Source organism: Ustilago hordei (assembly GCF_900519145.1).
Source record: "Ustilago hordei strain Uho2 genome assembly, contig: UHO2_contig_02, whole genome shotgun sequence".
NCBI classification, from domain to species: Eukaryota; Fungi; Basidiomycota; class Ustilaginomycetes; order Ustilaginales; family Ustilaginaceae; genus Ustilago; species Ustilago hordei.
The window spans coordinates 1,863,273-1,885,361 of NW_024545252.1; the positions used below are offsets into that span (position 1 = coordinate 1,863,273).

The following is a 22,089-nucleotide window of genomic DNA, read 5'->3' on the forward strand; positions in this document are numbered from 1 at the left end:
CAAAGCGTGTAATTAGCCCTGCGTCGCGGTCATAGCTCATCATGGAGTCCCAGCTAGCAAACCTTCACCTCGATGGCGGCTCCAATGCCGCAGACCTCAAACAAGGCTCAAGACCATCACACGCCCAAGCACCCAGCAGACTTGTCCACCCAACAAACTCCTCCATGCGTCCTCTCGCTCCCTCCAGCTCCGTTGCAACCAACATGGGCATGAACATGGGCGTAAACATGCAGCACTTTAACCGTATCGCTGCTTCAGGTATGGCTGGCTCGGCAGTATCCTCCACCGGACTCGCCAACTCGAACAATATCGCACAAAGTACGAACCGCAGCACCGCTGCTCAACAGCAATCTATCAATGGCTCACGTCCAAGCACGCAACAAGCGCACAGCAGCAGCGTTAAGAGCAGGCCGCCTAGTGTTGCTGGCACCAGCTCGTCCCACCGCCCTACCGCTGCAGCACCGCCATCAAAACAGCCGGGCTCATCCAAAGCAACCGCTCCCACCGCCGCAGCGCCCGGAGCAGCCGTCGTCGATCTGGGCCGCTACGATGGAGGCCTAGAACGAGACGAAGCTCGAGGACGTCGGGGTACAATGCAATTCGACCCTCTAAGCCTCTCCTCTGCTGACTGCGGAAAATCTCATCCACCAACGCGACAATGGTCGATGAACGACTTCGAAATGGGTCGACCCCTCGGCAAAGGTAAATTCGGTCGTGTATACATGGTCCGTACGCGTGGAGGACCCAATAAAGGCTATATCATCGCATTGAAATGCATGTACAAAAACGAACTTGTCGAGAACAGAGTCGAAAAACAACTACGAAGAGAGATCGAGATTCAAATGAACCTTCGTCATCCACACATCCTAAGATTGCACGGTTATTTCCATGATGAAGGGAGAGTGTTTTTGATGTTGGAATTTGCAGGGAGAGGGGAGTTGTATAAATTGATGAATAAGTTACCTGATAGAAGGTTTGAAGAGAAAGTTGCTGCTACCGTAAGTTGCTCACCCAAACATCGTTTGTTTCTGCGTACAATGTCGTCTGACCCTCATTCTCTGTATTGGTTGGGAAACAGTACATAGCACAAATGGCCGACGCACTATCCTATCTTCACAGCAAACATGTTATACATCGCGATATTAAACCGGAGAACCTTCTACTCGGCATCAAAGGCGATCTCAAAATCGGTGACTTCGGTTGGAGCGTCCATGCACCAGGAAATCGTCGTCAAACACTTTGCGGTACACTAGACTATCTTCCACCAGAGATGGTCAACGGCGAACAACACGATAAAGCGGTCGATCTCTGGGCACTGGGTGTACTGTGTTATGAATTCTTAGAGGGGGTTCCGCCGTTTGAGGAGTTGGAGAACGCTCCAGGTACGTATCACCAGACCGACGCAGAGGAGAGAGGGAATGCGAAAGCTGACAAGTTCGGGGTGTGTTTGCGATATTACAGCGGGAACATATAGGAGAATCAACAATATCGACTTTAAGATCCCTCGTCATTTTAGCCCGGAGGCTGCTGACCTTGTTCGTGCCGTAAGTATCGAGCCTAGGATGCGAGCTACACCAGGATGCGGCCATACTGACTCATATTTGCGCCTGGATCGTGGTGGTGGTTAAAACAGCTGCTCAAGAAGAAACCAGACGATCGATTGCCTCTGACAAAGGTGCTAAGGCATCCATGGATCATGAAGTACGATCCGGATGCTTGTCGTCGTGCTTCTCGCGGCAAGATTCAGTAGTCACACATCGCACACACTCCTTTGATCTCATACGGAATCGCATTACCTTGTCACCTTCACCAAGGTATGCCGCCACTTACTCTCCTTGCATTGCCGCTCCTTCTTCCTGCATTTCGTTATCCTGAGCACACAAAATCCAATGGATCAACTTCCTCGCCTCCTCATCATCTATCTTCATCACCTGCTGCTGTTGGCTCATCTGCTGCTCATCCCCTCCCTCCTCAACATCGTTCCCCAACTGAAGCTGCAACAGCCTTCGCACGATCGCCTCGTCCCGCATTGCTTCCAAATCATGCCACTGCCTCAAGCCTGCACGGCAGATGCGATCAGCTCGTTCGACAACCGATTCGGGCACACCGCAGAGTCGAGCACAGTGACATGCGTGGGAGGTGCCAGCAAAGCCTGGTTTGAGCCGGTAGAGGTAGGTGAGAGAGTTGTGTAGGTCGGTAAGGGTCGGAAGGAGGAGAGTTTGCATGTGCGCTCGTAGGATTGGGAGCGAGTGCGGGAGATGTCTTTCGATCGCTCCTGTTCGTTACGAAAAGCAAAGACACTAGGTTCAGTAAAAGCGAAGCTATGGTAGTTGAGTGAAGCGAGCTGAGGTGACTCACGAAGATGATGAGTGGCAGATAAGACGACAGGACAGTCTTGGCCGCGTTGTAAGAATTCATCGATGGTCGCGATGAATAGGCCGGCTCCGTCTGCAAGCATTGTGCATGTGATGCGGATGTCAGCTCTGTTACTCCTTACAGCATGGGGCCAGATGATGCTGTACTCACCGTCGCTTCGACACTCTCTTCCCACCTCATCAAGAACAACCAGGCTTCGTTTGGTCGACATGGACATGGCTCGATGCAAGCGTCCTAGTTCGCGTGTGAAGGAGCTTCCCTCGCTAGCGACAGATTCGTCCTGTCTCATTCTCGTCAGGACTTCGATCATAAGGAAAGAAAAGCGTCAGACCGAAAACCCTTCTCTCGCAATACGTCGACGAAACGAAGCTGGCTACCCACTTCTGTCAAACACACCTAGTTCTGCACGAGTCGCGGGGACGAAGCTTCCACACTGGCAGAGGAAGCTGCGAGGATCCAGAGTGGTGCTTGTCAGCAAAGCGAAGCTTGTTGCATGGGTGGACAGTGGGCGGGAGAGTACCTACACCGCTAGCGCCGCTTGTTGCAGGAGGCAACTTTTGCCAGATGAGTTCCTGTCGAAAGAGCGTTCGAACGAACAAGTCAGCATGTCACCAAGAGACCGCGGTCAAAGGGGTTGTACTCACGCGCCTGTTAGAACCATAACACTGCACTTGCCGTCCATCTTGTTCGACACTTCCGCAGGCCCTTGGGTTTGTGAAGCCTGTTGTCCCTCGTCTTCTGCTTCCCTAGCAGGATCTTGTCCCGATTGAGTGTCATCCGCGTTACCCTCAGTTTGGAGTCCGACGCCACCTTGCAGCTCGATATCGTTCGGCACCTACTCGAAATCCGATTGATCAGTAGCCAGACGTTCGAGCTTTCTTACAACATGATGCAAGAACTTACAAAGCTTTCATCAGACAGCGCCTTGAGCGCATGGCGACTACCTTTGAGCCTCACCACCTGTTCCTCGACCAGCGTTGGTCCTGTTGAATGGTAGGCATCGGAGGTGAGCCAAAGCTATGCCTCTCCAGTGCATACGTATCGAAAGGTCTACTTACTTCTGAGGTCGTACAATGTAGCAGCTCTCGCAAAAGCAATCAGGCTAAGGCAAGGTGACAGCTCGTATCAGCGTTCCTCCCACAGAGTCAAGGATGGTCTCTGACTTACCAGTCAAGTTGAGACAAGGCTGCATGGGCAGCAAGCAAAGCTGGACTGCTTTCTTCCAGCAGCTTGTACAGTTCGTCCAAGATCTCGATTTCTCGATCTGCGATGTAGGAGGCTATGTCACCCAGCTGTTGCGTACTCTCGAACTCGATCTGTGTCAGTTTTGCAAAACGTAGTCTAGCGCACGGAAGGGTTCAACTTACGTGGTCGCTCAAGAATTCCATTCGGCTGTTCCGCAGATAGACACTATCCAGCAAATGGAAAGATCGACATCGTCAAGTATCAACACCCTGTTTCGTCAGACCCCCTTTGAAGGTCTCTAAGTACGGTGCCCGGTTGCGAGCGATAAAAAAAGCATGACTTACTACTCCTGAGTCTCAAAAGGCTTCTCCAAACTCGGATCCTGTATCATGTCAACGACCTCACCAGCGGGAACGACGATCAAGTAGCCGATCTGAGGAAAGTAGACGACATTAATCCTGTGTCGAAAAACACATTCCGATAACTGTGTCAGTGCTTCGAAAGAATGACCGTGGTGTTTGGTCCCGACTTACCTGTTCGTGGGGCGAAAAGCAGGATTGCTTCGCAGATTGGCCGCTTCTCTGTTCAGCAGCGATGGTAGGTTGGCTTCTGTTTTTCTGAGAGTGTCGAGACGCTCGTCGAGACCTGCTTTTACGGTGACCTTGCCCTTGTTCTTGCTATTCAAGCCATACTTTAACGTACGTCAGCAGATCGTGATACGGCCTTGGTTGTTTTCAGGGTGTAGCCAGACATACCTCTCCGCGAAATCAATCTGTGGTAGACGGAGAAGAGGAGACGGGTATAAGTTTGATGTACAGAGCTCTCAGAAGATCGAGATTCTGGTTCAATGCTTACAATTTCTTGGATCTTGTCGGCTAGGCGCAAGAACGGATCGATTATGAGTTGGAAACGGATCTGCGTAGACAAGGAGACGGCGCCAAGATTGCAAATCAGCTTGGTACGCACTCGATCGGCCTTCTGAGCGCATCGCATCAACTCACATCCGAGATAAGCCCCGACATGGCTAGCTCTAAGCCGTTCAGAGCTGAGCAGATCTTCAAGACAGCGTTACAAGTCTATATCCGCAGATGTCAAAGGTGGTCCAAATAACAGTCAGATGCATCATCTTCACCTGTTCTCTAGCCGGGATACCAACCTTGTATAACTTTTCCCAAGAGAAGACCGTACCGACACCCTGATTGAGCGTGAAGCAGAGCTGTGGAAGTCCGCCGAGCTCGGTGAGAGCCTGACGGATAGCGATCAGTTCGGCGGAGCTCTCCTGCCGTACGAGCAGCTCTACGGCTTCGTGCCTTCGTCTGATGTCATTGCGTTTTGCTAGTGGCAGCATGATCCATCTTCTGAGTAAGTGGTGTGAGTCTGATTGGACAGATAAAATAAGCGTCAATCGTACGTGCGTTTCGCACATCATCTTTCGCGAACGAAGCTGTGGACTCACTTTTGGAGCATGTCAGACTCAGCATGGCTGCAACGCAAAGGAGATGAGCTGTCAGTGGTCGAAATAGCTTGCCGAGTGGGCTGAGAGCTGCTATATATATATACCTAGGATAGTGAACCCTTCTCTGCCCTCTTTAGCATGAACAAATCCGTGTACATCGCTCGAGCAGATGCTCAGGCTCTTCAGTGAGTTCTCATCGAGGAAAAGGTAGTCGCCCAGGCAGAGCGACACTAGTGTGAGGGATCTGCCGATGTCCCTGTTGCTGCGCAGACTCGACAAGAGAGGTCCGACGGCGGCGATCTGCAAGTCAATCGATAGACATCACAAAGTGCAGTGTCGATAAGCAGGAGGATTGGAACAGACATCTGCAGGCAGATTCGACAGTACAAAACAGACAACAGATGTGCCACTTACCGAGAGAGGCGACTTGGCCGTAGCCACCTTGGCGTCGAGTACCACGAGGCCACTCATAATCCCTTCGTCGACAGACGTGTACCCGGAGGTCACGGAACTGGCTGCAAATGTTCGAGTGAGCGCTGTAGCCTCTTCGATGCTTGAAAGACCTAAAGTCATCTGAAAGTCCCTCGCCGAGCGCACCTGGAGAGTACTATTTCTCTGGTCAGCTGCAAGCGAGTAGGATTGGTACGAGGAGAAACTTTAGTAAGGTGTCTGTGATTGCTCTAGAGTAGACAAATGTTAAGGACTTACCATGGTGCTGCAGCATGACGAGAAAAGACTCTGGACATCTAGAGGACACCACAATGAGATCTGGCTTGAACTGCGCGAGTACTGTCAGTGTCAATAGTGGGAAGACAATCGCTTCAGTACACAGGGACGATCGGACGTCGAAGTGGGAAAGCGGTGATATTTATGCTTACAGCTTTCGATGAAACCGAAAGCGTGGTCGCTGAATGTCGGGGTTGCGCCATCAGTGTTATCGTCGCCTCCCTCATGAGCGGCGTCAAGACGGTTGTCTCGACCTGAAGGCCGCTGTTCAAGATGAGCATTATTGTTACCATGGCCATCGCCGGTATTTGCTTGGGCCTGAATTGGATTAGGCACCAGGACAGGCATGAGATCAGGCTGGTCGCGATCGTCAAAGGCAAAGTCGCAGGAAAGGTCTTCGCATAGAAGCAGCTGTTGCTCTTCCTCTACGAATACAGCACAGCCAAACTTGGCATGTTGAGCTTCGATTGCTAATGCTGTGATGGGTGGATGACAGGTTTCGCGCTCGTCGTTCGTTGGCAGCGACCGTCCAGGAGCGGTTTGGCTAGCGGTGTTGAAATCGTGGGATGGTGTTGCAATGCTCATGTTTCTTCAAAGTGGTTGTGTATGTGAGCCTGTGTTAATGAGCTGCAAGCTGAAAGATGCTCTTATAGAAAGTAATCTCTTTTGCTGAGCAGGCGGCAAGCTTATCAATAGCAGACCTCACTCTGGTGCTTGAAGCGTAGGTGATTACGAGGCTCAGTCAGCCTAGCAAAGCTGAAAAGGATAGCTTTGCGGTCAGACGACGGACGGAGGAGCTCCTGTCGGATGTTCCGATGCCAAAGGTGCTACGTCGGGTGTGAGTTGACTTTCAGCGCCAAATGATCGTTACGCCATCACGAAAGCAGCCCAAATCTGCCACTGCAGTACGTGCCAAGTCAAAAGAGGAGGGGGGTGGGTCAAGCATCCAGGTCAGTCCAGCCGAGCGACAAGGAGCGAGGCTGCTACGCTTGGGGTCTGCATTGTCGGCTCAGATCCGATCGCACCGATCGGATCTGAGCCGATGCAGCGCAACGCTTCTTCTGCCGCTGGTCACAATAGTCGTTTTATCGTTGCATGGGCCCAAGCTCGCATCTGAAAGCAATTCAAGGCGTGCTGAATGGCGTGGAGCCGACAATCTATGCACCAGGGCATGCGAACATCAGACCTGCATTCTGGACGCACGATTGTTATTTTCAACTTGTCATCTGCCCAGATCGGATGCGCCGCAACGGCCAACTCAGTGTCAAGATAGGCTTTGACTCGGTTGAGCTCAAGCAGCCGCAAAAAGGCAGCAACACGACCTATCGGAACGTCGCCAATCATCATCATCATCAACATCGAAGATCTCTTGAGTCTCTTGCTCGCGCTGTTCGACAGAGCCCGATCGATTGCCTGCCGAGCTTCAACGGACCGCGAGCCGAGCATCGAGCAGCGTCCTGTGACCAAATTGCCGGGGCAGAAGAGACAGCCTTTGGCAAGCCAAAATCGCATCGCAATTCGAAATTTGTTTTTATCCAGGAAAATAAGAGGAAAAAGCTCAGTTTTTACCAGCTTTGGCGCCCTTACAGTTCCAGTGTGGATTTGCAGCAAAATGTGGGAGGCAGGCAGCTGCAAATGAAACACAACCAGAGCTCAAGCAGTTCATGACCGCCCAGCTGCCGGCAATATTTTCTCGGAATCGTGAGTCAAAAGAGGACGTGGTCACTCATCAGTCGAATGTTGGAATACCGGTTTGTTGAGCCTGCTGAGTGTGTATTGAGAGAAAGAGCACTGACCGCTTGCGCTTGGCATCTTCTATCCCGATGCACGACTGCACATGTGTACCGCCGTTGATCTGCGTTTCTTTCATCGTCGTCCAAGTCTGAATCACTCAACTCCACGGCGACCCGGTCCAACCTGCTTCGACACATGTGGATCTCTACTCGGCTTTCCCGCTCCATCACAACCACATTCTTTCCCTCCATCACATTCTGATCACCATCTCCATCTGTCACATACAGTACACTACCGCCCCTTCGATTACCCTGTCACCACTTCGGATTCGTTTCTTGTCTCAAGGCGCCAGAGGCGAAAGCAGACTACAAGCCATCACGCCGCTACGCCTACCATCTTCATCACACCCCTCTCAGAAGCAAAACGATAGTTTCGGCTAGAACACGCTTGGGCAACATACTATCGCAGATATACACTTGCTGCAATAGTGAAGCTTGCAATTCCCACCTCGGCTTCCTGTGATCCAGCCCGGCTTTGCTTTTCAGTCACAACACCATCTTTGCTCTCACGCCACCCATCGCTCTATTCGGTTCACTCACTGACTGTTCAAGGCGCATTCACCGTGACTATGCTGAATGGACGCACAACCCTTGTAGAGACATTATAACGCCTCTTGCTGTTATCGGCGTAGTGCCGCCCCTCTTCTACTCCAACCACCTCCAGCTTCATCCCTTCGACCACAAGACATGGTCAAAAGAGCACTTCCGAACGAGCGCTCCCCAGCTCGCTATCCTGAAGAAGCCTTCCTACCGAATCGTTGGAACCCACCTACATCTCCAACCTATCTCCCACCACCAAACCACGCAGGCCTCTCACGTCAGCCTTTCCATTCTCGTGACCCTCCCGAATACGGATGGGGAGCTCGTTCAGCCCGTCCGCTGGATACCACCAGCTCACCTGACACATGGTTTCCGAACAACCGCGACATGCCGAGACCGGCAGAAGGCTTCGCACGCTCTTCTATTCTCGCCGGATTGCCCATGGCTGCAGCCGCTACCGTTTCTTATGGCGTAGGACCACCAATGGCTTCAGATGTACCGCTTCTTGACTCAAGCAGGAGCTCGGACGAAGAATGGAGAAGATTTGAGGATGACCGCGCAATCCCACGCAATGCACCGATACCGTCAATGATGCACGCTTCCGCGCATGCTCCTGCATCTTTCCGCGATCCACCACCGATCACTCCTTCAGTCCAGCCTGCTCCCAGCGCTGCTGCTGCTCAGTCAGCAGATCCTGATCCTCCCCGAGCTAGAGTTGCATGCACTTTCTGCCGAGCTCGCAAGTTGCGATGCGATGGAGCTACTCCCTGCAGACATTGTGAGAGACGCAGCATCGATTGCGTCTATGTGCCCAACAAAGGTAAAGCAAAAGGCTCGGCTCGCGCTCCTTCCAGTCCTGGCAAGGGCAATCACGCCTCCCTCCCAAACGATCAAAGCAAGAGCAAACATGCCGAAATGGCTCATACAGGTGCGAGTGAACGCGAACGAGGCACGAAGCGGAGGGAGTCTTCGAATACTTTTGATGCCCACAATGGCTCCTTCAGCGCCAGCGATGCAAGTCAGACCGACTCTTCCAAACGCTTCAGGAAGTCGAGCGATCAAGAGCGGCGATACTCACCCGTTACTACTTCAGACCAGAGTCGTAGATCGAGTGCGACAAGCGCTTCGAGTCCGAGCAGCAGCATGCCTGGCTCCGACCTCGCCATGATACAGAACAACGATGCGCCGATACCCATGGAACCAACCTTTGGCGGTCAAGAAGATTGGTGGAATCAACTGCTCGCCATCTTTGGCAGGTCGAGAGCAACATCGATGCGCATGGTCCGACATCTTCTCACCCGTTTCGTTCAGTCCAACGCCGTCTTCTTTGGCCTCTTGCATGCACCTACCCTGCTCAATGTCGTCTCTGGCAGTCATGGTTATACCCACGGCGATCCGGTCCTCTACCTCGCTGTTCTCGCCGTGTCTGCCTGCGACATGCATCAGGATCGCATCGCAGACGAAGGCACAGGAGACATGCGCGCCGCCAACGAGGCTTCTCGAAGGCTCGCATCACGTCTTTCCGACATGGCCGCCAACTACCTCCAGACCTCGACCGCCCATGGATCGGCCCTGTCACCTTCGATCGGTCAAGCTGCGAGTATCTTGGCTCTCACACAGCCCGACGGCAGTACCGAACAGTCTAGCTTGATCAGGCTCGCCGAGAACGTCGTCCGCATTCTCAGACTGCACGAAAGGGTTTCGTCGCGAGAGCCCTTGCTGCAAGACAGCGAACCTGACTCGCCCTTGTATTGGTCGAGACCCGTCACCTCGCATTCTCCCGAGTCTGAAGTCAAGTACGAATCCATTGTCCGATTGTGTTGGACGGGTATTAGCCACCGCCTCCGCAAATACATCGCCAAACCAGACGAGGACTTCGGTGATGTCGACCTGCCCGAATATATCCTAGAGATCCGACCCATGGCCTTCTGGCAACCAAGTCTGCTGCCTTACAAGCTGCCACCTCCCTTCTTTCACTCTCAGGACCTTATGAGGCGATCCGCCCATCTTTCTCGGCTTGCCGTGTCGTTATCGAAGCTGCAAAAGATCAAGGAGGTACCTGAGTCTAGCTCACCCACGCCAGAGATGCTAAAGGAGGTCAAGGGGATTCTGCGCGCTCTCGATCGCCTGGAAAAGGCCTTTGTGCGCCATCGTCCGCGCAGCGACGCCGAAAAGCAAAATGTGCTCGGCAGGACACTGCAGATGTTCTGTCGAATGCATGTCTGGGTGCGACTCACCATTTGGCGCAAGTACCGACTCTGGACTTGGCCTGGAGTGATTCTGAACAGCATCAACGCGGTAGACACTGTCGTGCCAGATGCAACGCAGGCATCTTCTGCACAGGAACCACCGCAACAGCAGCAGCAGTCACAGACGCTATTCCCTCTGCACCATCCCACCATCGAATTCTGGCTCGGCATCGTGCAGGAGATGATCACTGCTATGCAGCAGGATCTCGATGCGCATGTCATCGATCAAACGGCTCTACGCACGACCGTCTCCGACGTCGACACGCTTGTACGCCATACCATATGCACTTTTGATCTGATCGAGGCCACGGCCAACACGCAGCCCCTGTTGGTCCAGATTGACGCAGCTCTCAGCATTCTCAAGCGTGTCCTCGCTTACGCCGCACTCAATACCGCATCGAACGGCCTCCATATCACTGACGAGATCACGGAGAGGGTGCAGGCCGCCGAGGCGCGCCGTGCCAGCTACCAAATCGCTGCTGCGGCTGCTGATACATTTGTGTCTCCACTCGACACAAGGATATCCGATGGCGATCTGTCGATGGGAGATCGCTCCACGCATGTAAATGAAGCGGCTCCCATTCTGGCCTAAGCTTCGGAATGTTTTGAACCATATCAGATTGTACTTGTATTCATCGTTAGCACTGCATTGTCACACTTGTCGCCAAAAACCACTTATGATGGGGCTTCAAGACTCGTATTGAACAGTCATGCAAACATATCGTACAAGAGAATGGAACTGAGAATCCGGAAACCGAAACCGAAACCGAAAGTCCGTTAATGAAACAAGATGGAATACAAACTAAGAAAGGCGCAACAAAAGAAGAAAGCGAAATCGATCTGCTATAATACTTTCTACCCGTTAATAAGTCGGATAGTCAAGTACAGCGTCGAACCGATGAACCTGATACAAGCCATTCCGGCCACGAACACCAACACCAACACCATATACACCTTGGTCCTCGTCACTCCCGAACCCGAATCGAACGTCGAAGTCGCATCGCCACTCAAAATGAAGGCCGCCACTACACCGTTACTCAACGCCCAAGCCAATACCACATTCGTCCTGATATTCTTGTAGTAATCCATCTGTCTGGCCGCCTTCTCTTCGTTACTTGCGTCGCCGCGAATGATCATCGGACGGGTACGGAGGTTGTTTAGCGCGTCGTCGTAAGCGGTGTCAATATCGGCTTGAGCTGTGGGCAGGGTGATTTCGACGGTTCCTTTACCCGTAGAAACGACTGCTCCGAGATCCTTGGATACGGCAGTATCACCTTTTGTGCCCCAAGAAAAATCGTGGAGATTGCAAAAGGCGTAGATGTTGAGGATGTTGATGTAGGTAGGAGCCAGCAGCAAGTACTGCAAGAAGCTTGTCACCAAATGCAATGGATCGCAAGCGAGGAGGGAACTAATAAGATAGACACCGTAGGTGGCAAGGAGTGAGACCACCATCTGTGCGTAAATCACATCATGTTCCACCCTCTTCACTACCTTGCTAATGCAAAGAACCGCTGCGACCATCATATACACTGTGAGAAGGGCAAAAATGATCACTGCGGCCCAATACTTCCATTTCGATCCCTGAGGACGGTTGCCCATTGCGAAAATGAAACTTGCCACCACCGTTCCCAGATAGATGTACTGCATGAAGACGTTAAACACTCCAATACCGCCAAGCTTGAATGCGGGGTCTTCGAGGGAAGTCGTAAGGATCCGGAAAAAGATGTAGTAGTTGGCCAACCCAAACCAGGCGAAACACATGTTGATGAACGAATAAAGGCTTTCGAACACCAACAATGCTTTCCTCCAACCATTGTGCCCAGACCTAAGGAACTGCGCAGTGTGGTAAAGCGCATACACGGCCGCAAAGAAGGATCCGTTCAACCACCTCCTACGTTGGGAGATGAACTCGGGTAGACCCTCGGGGACGTCGGTTACTCCTCTGGCTGATTTGACGTACTTGAGAACCCATCCGTGTCCACGTTTCGCTGCGAGTTCGAAACAAAGGATTCGATCTTCAGCGAGATACATGTTGGAGGTGAAAACGTCAGCGTCTGCTCCAAGAAGGTTCTCCCCCTTGAAGTAAGACGCCAAGGGTCCATGGCCGAATTCGTCATTCTGCAATGCGATATACCTATACGCAGAAAAGGCACCTGGTAAGACGCTGATATAACCCATCACACTTTCCGTAGTCTTGTCCAAGATGTTGCTGATCTTGTATTCGAAGTTTTGCGCTGCCACCAGAGGGTTTAGCAAAAGAGGTCCCACACCCCATTTCCCTCTGGTTTCCGCACAAATCTCTCCACAAGCTCCCGCTACGTTCGAGTTGAGATCGAAGGACTTCCAGAGGTAGTAAATCGACTTGTTCTCCGGTCGAGTCCCCACATCCAACAGAATCGTAACATTCGGTTGAAGGATAGGACAGAAAGCGTTGAAGAACCACCTATGCGAATTGATCTTCTTCGCATTCTTTTCCTTCAAACAAAAAATAATCTGCATCGGCACCAACCCTCTTTCCGCTCCCTTAAACTGCAAGTTCGAATCAATCGACAGCTGAGTAGTATACTCATACAGATGAGCATGAACTTCTTTACCATCAACCATATTCTTCGCCACTCCATCCTGGTACACCCCCAACGCTGCCAAACAGTCCAACACACGAGGATGAATTTTTTTACGTCCATCGGAAATGATGGCAACCACCACCTTCTTCCACCCTTCTTTCCCCCACGTGCGCGATTTGTTTCGGGAACAGAGATGCGCAATGTTCTTCATCACACCGTGAAAGGTTCGACAGAACAGGACTTCATCTTCGTTATACATGGTGATAGCGATGAAGAGTTCGGTGTGTCGACCGTAGATAGCGGGTCGAAGGGTGAAGGCTTCAGCTGCGAAATCGTCCGGGTCGCAAGTAACGGCCGAGTAGCGCATGGTTGTGAATTCATCTTCGGCTCGACGGGTGAGGAAGGTTTGGAGTTTGGTGGGGACGGGACAATCGAGAATGAGGTTTCCTTTTGTTAGGCGGACGTTTTTCTTGGTTTTGTGACGACGGAGTTGTGCTCCGCGGGCGGGAGCGGGGCCGAAGTGTTGTGTGTCGAAGGCGTGGTCTCCAAATTGACCGGGGCCAGCACCAGCAGTGGCAAAGCTGGATCCTGCTGAGTATGGGTTGTGGTCTCCGGAAAAATTGTTAGGATCGCCACCGAAAGCCGTCTCGCGGGTGAGGGCACCATAAGGGTCTTCAGCATCGTCATCATCGTCATCATCCTTAACCTGAGCATAGGGGCTTTGGAGATAAGCCATCCCAGCAGCCCTACCAAATGGAGAAGCTGCAGCCCCTTGGTACTCATGCTTTTCATGATACTCTGAACCAGGGGAGTACTTTGTTGCTGCATCATCATCATCCTCTTCTCCCTCCTCCGCTTCGCCATGTCCCAAAGACGAGTAGTGGCCAGCAGCACTCTGCGTCTGGTTCGCATAGTAACTATACCCACCATCCACCGACGACACCGCCGCAGCCTGAGAATACTCCGGTAACGAAGCCATCCTTGCCGCAGGAGGTGGAGGACTAGCAAGTGCGTAGGCAGCTTGACTGTAGAAGTTCTCGCTCAACTGTGGCATTCGTTGTTGTTGATCCATGCTGATGCTCATATGCTGTTGTGGCTGGTGTGAAACAGGAAGGATGGGTGTGGGAGCGTGCGAGTCAGAGAAAGGGGATGTATGGGAAGCAGCAGATGCTTCGTATGGGTTGGCGAAGGAAGTATTGGCACCGCTACCGACGATGAGATCCGGATCGGGGTAGTGGGGGTATTGATTGGCTAGGTCTTGATCGTCCTGATTGTGACCGGCGGCTGAAGCCGGTCTTTGATAGTATGCCATGGGTGGTCGTGAGATCGCTCGTGTGAGCTGTGAGATTCGTCAGTTTGAATGGAGTGCTGAAAGGAATCGTAAGATGTGTCGTTAAGGGGGAGACTAGTAGTCGTGATAAGGAGGGAAAGTGAAGGAAAGAACGCTCTGGGATCTGATGGTGATGGTGACAAGGAGAGACAGAGCAAAGAGCTTGGAGCTTTGGACAGCAAAGATGAAGAAGGTGAGACTATGAATGCAACGCACTGACCTGTGGGCGGGTGGGCTGCGCCGAACATCAGCAGCAGCTTACAATTAGCTCAAGAAGGGGCCAAGTGGGAAGGTAAGCCGGAGAGAAAAGAGAGTAGAAACTCAGCCAAGATTACGAAGAAGCCGGCACACTAAAGCAGCTTTTCGCCCATCAGAAGGGACAAGAATAGGAGCACCGCTGACAAAGGACCATTGCTAGAAAGGAGGAGTGTTGGTCTGTCTTCCTCCCCTACGGATAATTCTGCGCCTGCCAAAGACGGCAACACAGCGCATAAAAGATCCCGGAAAAGCGCAAATTGGATGCTGAATGACAGTTCTACATTTCACAATTGCGCCAAAGAGCCCGTCAACCTGTCAAATAGCAAACTCCAACCAACGGTCCCCCCGCCGACTCTCCAGCTTCATATAAGACGGCCAAGGCCATCAAGCTACAAGGAGAGACGGTGTGTTAGCGGTGAGATGAGGATTCGAGTGGCATCCCATTGCGTTGCAAAGCAGAGCAGCATTCGATGCTTCCTCGACAAGGAGGCTTAAGGGGTGAGTTTAGGGGTTGCCCACAGGATGATGAAAGCTGCCTCAATTCGCGCTCTGTGTTGGCGCAAATTGACCTCACGTGCCTAGCCAACCTTCGAAAATTTTGCGTGTCGAACTCCGCGACGTAACATATTTTAAATATCTGCTCGCTACGCTGCCAACCGCTTTACCTTCTTCTCACCATAAAATAGCACGGCAGGGTCCATGTCGACTGATAAGGGTGACAATGCTTACATTTGCCTAGTCAACGCTGATATTGAGCTGCGCCTCCCCGATCTGAACCCTGACACTGCGCTCCGAGTTCCACTGAAACCCAATCTTGTCAAACCCGACAAAATTTTCCTCCTGTCCATGCCCATCTCCACCGTGCACCAGACTTGCAGCTGGATCATTGACAACCATCGACGAAGGCCGCGACAAGCTATGCTGTTGATCACCAACATTGAACAAGAATGCTTTGTATGCTCCATCGGTCAACTTGACATCCGTTGCACCTTGCCTTGGCATCTGACCGGGAGAAAAGAAACTGCTGAATCCGGAAGACGTCTTCCACACCAACACCCTGCCTTCCTCCAAGCTCATCGTCACTAGTCGACGTCCATCGGGACTAAAACTGGCCGCATCCGCTCGTCGACGATGTCCTTCCAGCACATACAACCTTGTCGCTGTCTTGAGATCGTACATGATCACCGCTCCTTCGTGGGTCCCCACCGCAAGCCTCTGTCCTCCGCCAAAGAAGCTAACACTGGGATAGGTTGATACCAGTTCTGAAATCATCACTGTGGCTGCGTTGACTACTGCTTCTCGCATCGTTGTATGCGTCGGATCGAGCGATTTGACCACCGCTTCGGCCAGTCTGGGTAGGTTAGCGACAAGCACGGAGGGTCGCTTTCGAACCATGAACGCGACAAGTCGCATCGTGGCTGCGCAGTGTGCAGCTGATCGCGCATGCAAGATGTCCAGCGAGAGGGTCGTCATGAAGAGCGGCGTGTTTTCAGCTGCGATCTGCAGCGTTGCTGACCTGGCCAGTGCACGCAGTTCGCTGTCACCTCCACTGCCGCTGCTACCAGAAGAGGTCGTCGAAGTACTGAGCGCAAACAGAGAATGCACCACCTCGGTCGCGTCAAAGTAGTGCTGCCACATTGAAAAGCCGCTGCGACACAGCTCAATCGCAACAGCCAGCATCTGCAGCTCTCGTGGAAGGCGCATCTCGCTGCCTTTGTCCGACGTGATAGAGCCCTGGATCGTGCTGGCGATGTCTTTAAGAACTTTCGGAGAGAGACTAGTGTAGCGTTCCACTGCAATACTGCCGAGAAGAGCCAACGCTCTCGTTCTTAGCTCAGCCTCGCCGCCAGCACCCGAGGCCACTGCCCTGGCTACTTTGCCGTCAGCACCAACTTTTGACACCAGTGTCGTCGCCTTTGCTGAGGTGAGCAGACCCTGCCACTGAGTGCAAATCTCTTCTAACTGCTTCTCGTCTAGACGTGTCAGTGCGGCGTGGAACATGGCACGACTAGCACTCTGAAGCTCCGGGTTCGAGTCGAGCCAGTATGGAACAAGCTCAGTCAGTGTCACACCACGGAAACCTACGCCCACGAGCGATGAAAGCTGGGCGTCATCCTCGACAAATTGCTGCAGCTCCTCGGTGAGACCCCTTAACTCGCTTATATTGCCCAGAACTCGCAGCAACGCGGACGCCGACAGAAGTCGTGTGGTGGTAAGCCGCGAGCCCAGTTTCCATCCTTGTTTGGCGTTCGAGTCAGAATTGGCTTTTGCAGAAGAGTCGCCTACCATTAGAGCATCCGACGTGGAATGAAGGCCGACGGCGAAAGCACTGTGACTCTTCGATCCATCATCAAGATCGAGCAGAGCGGCGAGCTTGGCGTCCATGTTGGTGTCCAGTCCGATTGGGAAGACAGTCGGCAGCAAAGGACGAACGATGTTGACTGCCTTGCGCGCGGCGGGCGAGCCAATGCTGACGGATGTGGTAGCACCGCTTTTGTCCATGTCTTGCTCGGAGCGTAACGTGGCCGGTGGCTGAAGAGAGGCGGCAGTTGCCGACCCGGATGCAGAGGTCGTTTGGGTCTGAGCGGATGGATGTTGTGCTGCCGACGCTTCGTTCGTGGCAGGTGCGCGGACAGAACGCGCGGCAGCCTCAATAGCACGGCGCAGATCGACCAGCAACGCCGCGGCTGCCTCGTCGCGTGCTGCAGCCAGTGGCGAAAGCACACCGGTAGTGCCCGAGTGCAGGGGGCTGTATGGCTCGATGGTCTTCACTGTCCACCATCCCTTGCCGTCCTCTACGAGCGCCTGCGCCTGGTAAGTTGCAATACTGCGTCGGAGCTCTTGCGACTGCAGATCCCATACGCGAGCTTTGTCGTCATCATAGGTGAGAAGCAGCTCATCAGCACGTACTGCTAAAGATGTCAGGCGCGCACCTCGACCTGGTACAGTGTAGAGCGGACGGAAGCTTTCCAGAAGAACGATGGTGACTGAGCTGTCTGCGCAGATGCAAGCGACACAGCCGTGCATTCGAATTGCGTTGTCCTCATCGCCAAAGACCACGAGGGCCTCTACGGGCGTTGTTGAGACCGAGAGCGTGGCTTCCAAAACGGGCACGCTGGTTGACCCGCTGCTCTGATCTGGATGAGAGGACGTGGTCCAGAAGCCGACGCCGCCTTCAAGCGTTCCACCAATGATGAGGCGATGACCTGACCGAGGAGCTACGGCAGAGCGGAGGAGACAGATCTGGTGATCCAGGCTCAGACTGTTTGGAAGTGCTGTAGCTGGACTGGTGACTCCAGCAGCTATGGATTTGAGAGGAAGGATGCGAATACCACCAGAGCTAGCGACTGCAATTTTCTCGAGGCTGAGAGGGAGAATAGCGGTAACACGATCGCCCGCAGCGACCCGCCCCTCCTGCTGCAATGGCTGAGCAGGTTGTCCCGGTGAAGGGCCAGCTACAGAGCTCGACTTGGGATCCGAAAGCAAGTCCTCTAATCGCGAGTCCGCCAGATTCAAAGCAGCTAGCTCCGTTGCAGATTGCGCTTGCAAGTCTGTGTTAGCATCATCAGCGGCAAGTGGCTGCAGGAGGAACACCTTGTCGAGCGAAGCCCCAGACCCTGGCGTGTTCCACGTAAGATGAAGCCGTGCGGAAGTATTTGCTACCATTGAGGTGAAATTTGGTGTGCTGCCCTCGTTCTTCGAGATATTTCCGACGTCATGCTGCTCGACGCGATTGAAGCTCTTCGTGACGAGATCGAGTTTGCCGAGTCCCGTTATCGTCTTGAAGAGAAGACGTTGACCGTCGCGGCTCGATCCAAACAGCCGCTTGAACTGATCTGCTGCGGCAGCTTCTTGTGTGAATTGAGTCTGACCGCTTTGAGTGCTGAGCACTGAAAGTCTTTCTGACGACAGGACCAGAACACGATTGGCGACGAAGTATATCTTCTGCGCTTGTCGTTGGTCGTCAGCAAGTGCCCATTGCTCGCTTCCATCCTTATCTGCATCTGGAATCTCCTCGAACACAATACCCTGATGCTTGACTTGCTGAGTCGATTCACTGTTCGTAGCTTGCGCGCCAGTCGAATTGGACGTCAAAACTTTCAAGGGCTGCTTCTTCAACTTGCCCTCCGTTTTGCCGCACCATACGAGCTCGATGCTGTTCTCTGATCCGGGCACATGACGCACAGTGGGGATGCTGGCCGAATGGACATCATCTATGTCTTCATGAAGTGAAAGGCGTCCATCCGTCAAGTCGATGATCATGACGGCACACGTGTGCGAGTCCCAGACCGCAGCAAGTGCATGTCCATGGCACTGGAGCGTCTGCAAAGAGCTATCAAGCTTGACTCCATGACCTTCACACAGCCTGGGGTTGGCCGTGGCATCTGAACCGCCGAGAGCCAAGCGTAGCATAGATCGTCTCATGCTGGCATCTCCACCAGCAAAAGTGGGTCGCGGGGAAGCCCTCGCTGATCCCGCTGGACTGCGAGGCAGTGGCGTGCCAATGGCTGCCGGAAGCTGTCTGCCTAGGGATTGCATGACGCTGAGTGATGCCGAGCTCTCCTTCGCGGTTGGGTCGTTCATTTCTGTATCGAATGAAGCAATCTGGGCTGTGGTGACATCAGTCTGCCAGAGCATGCTGCCTTCCAGTATGGACCACAAGGAAATGTTGCCGGCTTCCTGGACCACCAGGAGAGCAGCCTTGTCTGTTGTGAGCTGCATCGCTGTGGGTGTTGCGTGAGAGTCTTGACTGTCATCGCCTGCTGAGGGCAAAGGGACCAGTCTAAGTGCGACGACCGGAGATCTGTCGCGCGTGAACAGCGTCATGACTTGACTGAAGCTGCCTCTGGTAGGATCGTGGAGCCAAGAATCGGAAGCTGGAGGTTTGAGCAAGTTCTCCACAGGCGTTGTCGTGGGGTTCGAATGCCCTCTCGATCGGGTAGGAGACTTTGGACCGACTTCAGTCGGAGAGGGCGCATGTGGAGATGTGGCAGATGGACGGCGTGACTCGCTCGAACGAGTGCGATGATACGACTGGCGAGAAAGCTGATGCGTCGCGGAAGGATATTGATGCGGGGGTGGAGAATGAGAATGAAAAGAGAAGCCGAGACGTTCAATGACACCGCCAACCACGCCATGCTGATGGTCATTACGCTCTGCAGCTGCTATTTGCTGCTCCAAACGATTCTCGGCCTGCTCCGTGTAGACTCTGCCGGCAGTGTGCCCCGTCGCTGTGACATTGGACTGAAGAGAGCCTGTTGGTAATCCTTCTTCGAGCTGAACATTGGCTGCTACAGTGGAGCTCACAGATGCTGCTGAGATGGTCGAGCGTGCTGTGATTGGCGACCTGTCGACGTGTGAGACGTGTGAGAAGTTTGATAGAAGCGGGCTTGGTTCCCGCCCCGACGAAGATATTGTCGAGGAGGGGAATCGAATCGAAGGGGTCTCGATTTCTGGACTACGAAGGCGTGATGGATTCGAGACGGCTGAGAAGCGACGAGAAGCCGAGACGCTGGCATGCGAAAGGTTGGCTGAGGCGGACGCCGACGCTGGAAGCGAATCCTCGGCTTCGTCCTTCTGTTGTTCTGTAGTTGGTAGAGCTTCATAGTCTTCGATACGGCCATACGCTCGATAGATGGAGATCGTGCCATCTTCTCTGCCGATAGCAATGACACGTCCCAGACCAGGATCGTACTTGAAAGGCTGCTGTACTGAGTCCTGCTCCGTACTGAGCTCGACTGGCTCAAGGCCGCTGGAAGCGAAGGGTGCAAATGAGATCGAAGGATCCCATTGGTCCAGAGATGCAGGCTTGGCTGAGAGGATAGCGCTAGAGCTTCGGAGGTAGGAGCAGGTGGATTGCACAGAGTTCTCGTCCCACGAGATGGCGGAAGTTGGGTGTGTTAATCGAGGGGCAGCTAAAGAGGATGAAGAGGTCGAAGCGGCGGTTGAGGGAAGACCCCATTCCTGCAGATCCGCCTCGAGCTGGTCGGTATCGATTCGCACTGAAGTCAGCTTGGAGGCATTGGCAAGTCGAGAGGACGAAGCGGTGGCAACAGAAGCTGAATGATGCGTGTTCAAGAGTGCTCGATAGTTGGGACGATCCGGTTTGAAGCGCCTGCGATGTGATTGGGACGATGATGCTTGTTCATTCTGACGAAGAACGAATGGCAGCGACAAGGGCGTAGTGGTCGCCATCTTGCTTCGTCTGCCTATCCCGTGTAGTCGAGGCTGCAGTGATGGGCGTATGATAGTGGCTAGTGAAGGCCAAAGAGTGAGCTGAGCAAAAAGTGTCACTTTTCTCCTCTTCCTTTGGTGTTGCTTTTGGGACGTGCACGGTCCTCTGAAATCCACGTTGTGTTAGAGCTCGACAACTTTGCCCGCACCATGCGGAGTTCAGCCAAGTTTCCCCGCTTTCCAAGTTGGACCCTTTCTTCAACTCAAGAAGATCTTCTTGGCAAGCATCGACATCACCACCTCAACCATCCTCTTCCTCCACGAGCATCTCTGCGCTATGTCATTCCTCTCATCGTACACGAACCGACTGCAAGACGGCAGAGTAGCTCTCGCCGCTGCAGCCGGAACCGCCTCCCTCCTGTACCTCATCTCCAACGCTCGTCTACGATCCAACTATCCCAAAATTCTCAAAGCACCCGCCAAGGTCCATGACCAACCATACCCAGCCGATATCTTCCCAAACGGCTCTGACCTCAACACACCCTACGGTACCATCCGCTACTACGAGTTCGGCCCCGAAGACGGCAAGAAGCTTCTCTTCGTACACGGCATCTCTACCCCATCCCCCGCATGGAGCCTCATCGCACCTTACCTCATTAAGGCAGGCTATCGTATCCTCTGCTTCGACCTCTTCGGCAGAGGATACTCTGATTCCCCACAAGTAACACACGATACTGCACTCTTCGTCTCCCAGATCACCCTTCTTCTCGCACATCTCCCACACTGGGACAAGTTCGATCTCTGCGGCTTGTCGTTCGGTGGTCCCATCGCTTCCCACTTTGCTCACTACTACCCTCGCCGAGTAGACCGACTCATCCTCCTCTGTCCCGCTGGTGGCACACCCAACGCAGACCTCCGTCCAGCAGTCAAATTGATTCGATCTCACTTACTTCCCAACTTCATCCTTCGTCGTCTTCTCCGCTTCGTCCCCCTCCTCCCCACCCCACCCAAAGGGTCTCTAGCTTGGTGGCAAGCAGAGTATCATCCAGGATATAAATTCAGCTTTACATCGAGCTTGCAAGACGGACCGATCTTCAACAGTCATGAAGTTCATCGGGCTGTTGCGAGGGATTTCGGGTCAAAATTGCGTGTGATTTGGGGTGGTAAGGATAATGTGGTCCCGATAAGTACTGCTAAGTACTTTGGACAGATTGATTTGGCGGTGATCCCGGAAAGTGGACATCATATTGTGTTGACTCATCCGGAGGCTACTGCGCAGCATATGTTGGATTTTTTGGGCGCAGGAAATAGCAAGTAGTGTCATAGAGGGATGGGTAGAAATGTTGCAATGCGAATGGTATATAGTGTACAAATGTGTGTGTTATACAAGAATGATGATGATGATGATGATGATGCAAAGGTGTGAAGAGAGGGGGAA

General features: G+C 53.1%; 6 protein-coding genes across 6 annotated transcripts; 3 read left to right on the plus strand and 3 right to left on the minus strand.

Moving 5' to 3' along the window:
• Window positions 1–41: 41 nt before the first annotated feature.
• UHO2_01381 (putative IPL1 - ser/thr protein kinase) lies at window positions 42–1,750 on the plus strand (the record flags this gene model as incomplete). The annotated part of the gene is made up of 4 exons (XM_041553848.1): window positions 42–998; window positions 1,079–1,382; window positions 1,462–1,544; window positions 1,634–1,750. 4 exons carry the CDS (start codon window positions 42–44, stop codon window positions 1,748–1,750), a joined length of 1,461 nt encoding a protein of 486 aa, XP_041409782.1.
• A 76-nt stretch (window positions 1,751–1,826) lies between these two features.
• On the minus strand, window positions 1,827–6,328 carry UHO2_01382 (MSH5 family protein; the record flags this gene model as incomplete). Its single annotated transcript, XM_041553849.1, has 19 exons — window positions 1,827–2,275; window positions 2,359–2,448; window positions 2,527–2,676; window positions 2,758–2,822; window positions 2,901–2,948; window positions 3,021–3,211; window positions 3,280–3,359; window positions 3,435–3,478; window positions 3,544–3,668; window positions 3,744–3,786; window positions 3,906–4,019; window positions 4,095–4,252; window positions 4,417–4,476; window positions 4,563–4,637; window positions 4,718–4,938; window positions 5,122–5,317; window positions 5,432–5,640; window positions 5,726–5,806; window positions 5,896–6,328. 19 exons carry the CDS (start codon window positions 6,326–6,328, stop codon window positions 1,827–1,829), a joined length of 2,832 nt encoding a protein of 943 aa, XP_041409783.1.
• Window positions 6,329–8,223: 1,895 nt separating this feature from the next.
• UHO2_01383 (uncharacterized protein) lies at window positions 8,224–10,917 on the plus strand (the record flags this gene model as incomplete). Its single annotated transcript, XM_041553850.1, has 1 exon — window positions 8,224–10,917. The coding sequence occupies one exon, from the start codon at window positions 8,224–8,226 to the stop codon at window positions 10,915–10,917; it is 2,694 nt and encodes an 897-aa protein (XP_041409784.1).
• A 263-nt stretch (window positions 10,918–11,180) lies between these two features.
• Window positions 11,181–14,201, minus strand: UHO2_01384 (putative Chitin synthase 3; the record flags this gene model as incomplete). The annotated part of the gene is made up of 1 exon (XM_041553851.1): window positions 11,181–14,201. One exon carries the CDS (start codon window positions 14,199–14,201, stop codon window positions 11,181–11,183), a length of 3,021 nt encoding a protein of 1,006 aa, XP_041409785.1.
• A 1,011-nt stretch (window positions 14,202–15,212) lies between these two features.
• UHO2_01385 (uncharacterized protein) lies at window positions 15,213–20,672 on the minus strand (the record flags this gene model as incomplete). The annotated part of the gene is made up of 1 exon (XM_041553852.1): window positions 15,213–20,672. One exon carries the CDS (start codon window positions 20,670–20,672, stop codon window positions 15,213–15,215), a length of 5,460 nt encoding a protein of 1,819 aa, XP_041409786.1.
• A 316-nt stretch (window positions 20,673–20,988) lies between these two features.
• On the plus strand, window positions 20,989–21,969 carry UHO2_01386 (uncharacterized protein; the record flags this gene model as incomplete). Its single annotated transcript, XM_041553853.1, has 1 exon — window positions 20,989–21,969. One exon carries the CDS (start codon window positions 20,989–20,991, stop codon window positions 21,967–21,969), a length of 981 nt encoding a protein of 326 aa, XP_041409787.1.
• Between the last annotated feature and the right edge of the window lie 120 nt (window positions 21,970–22,089).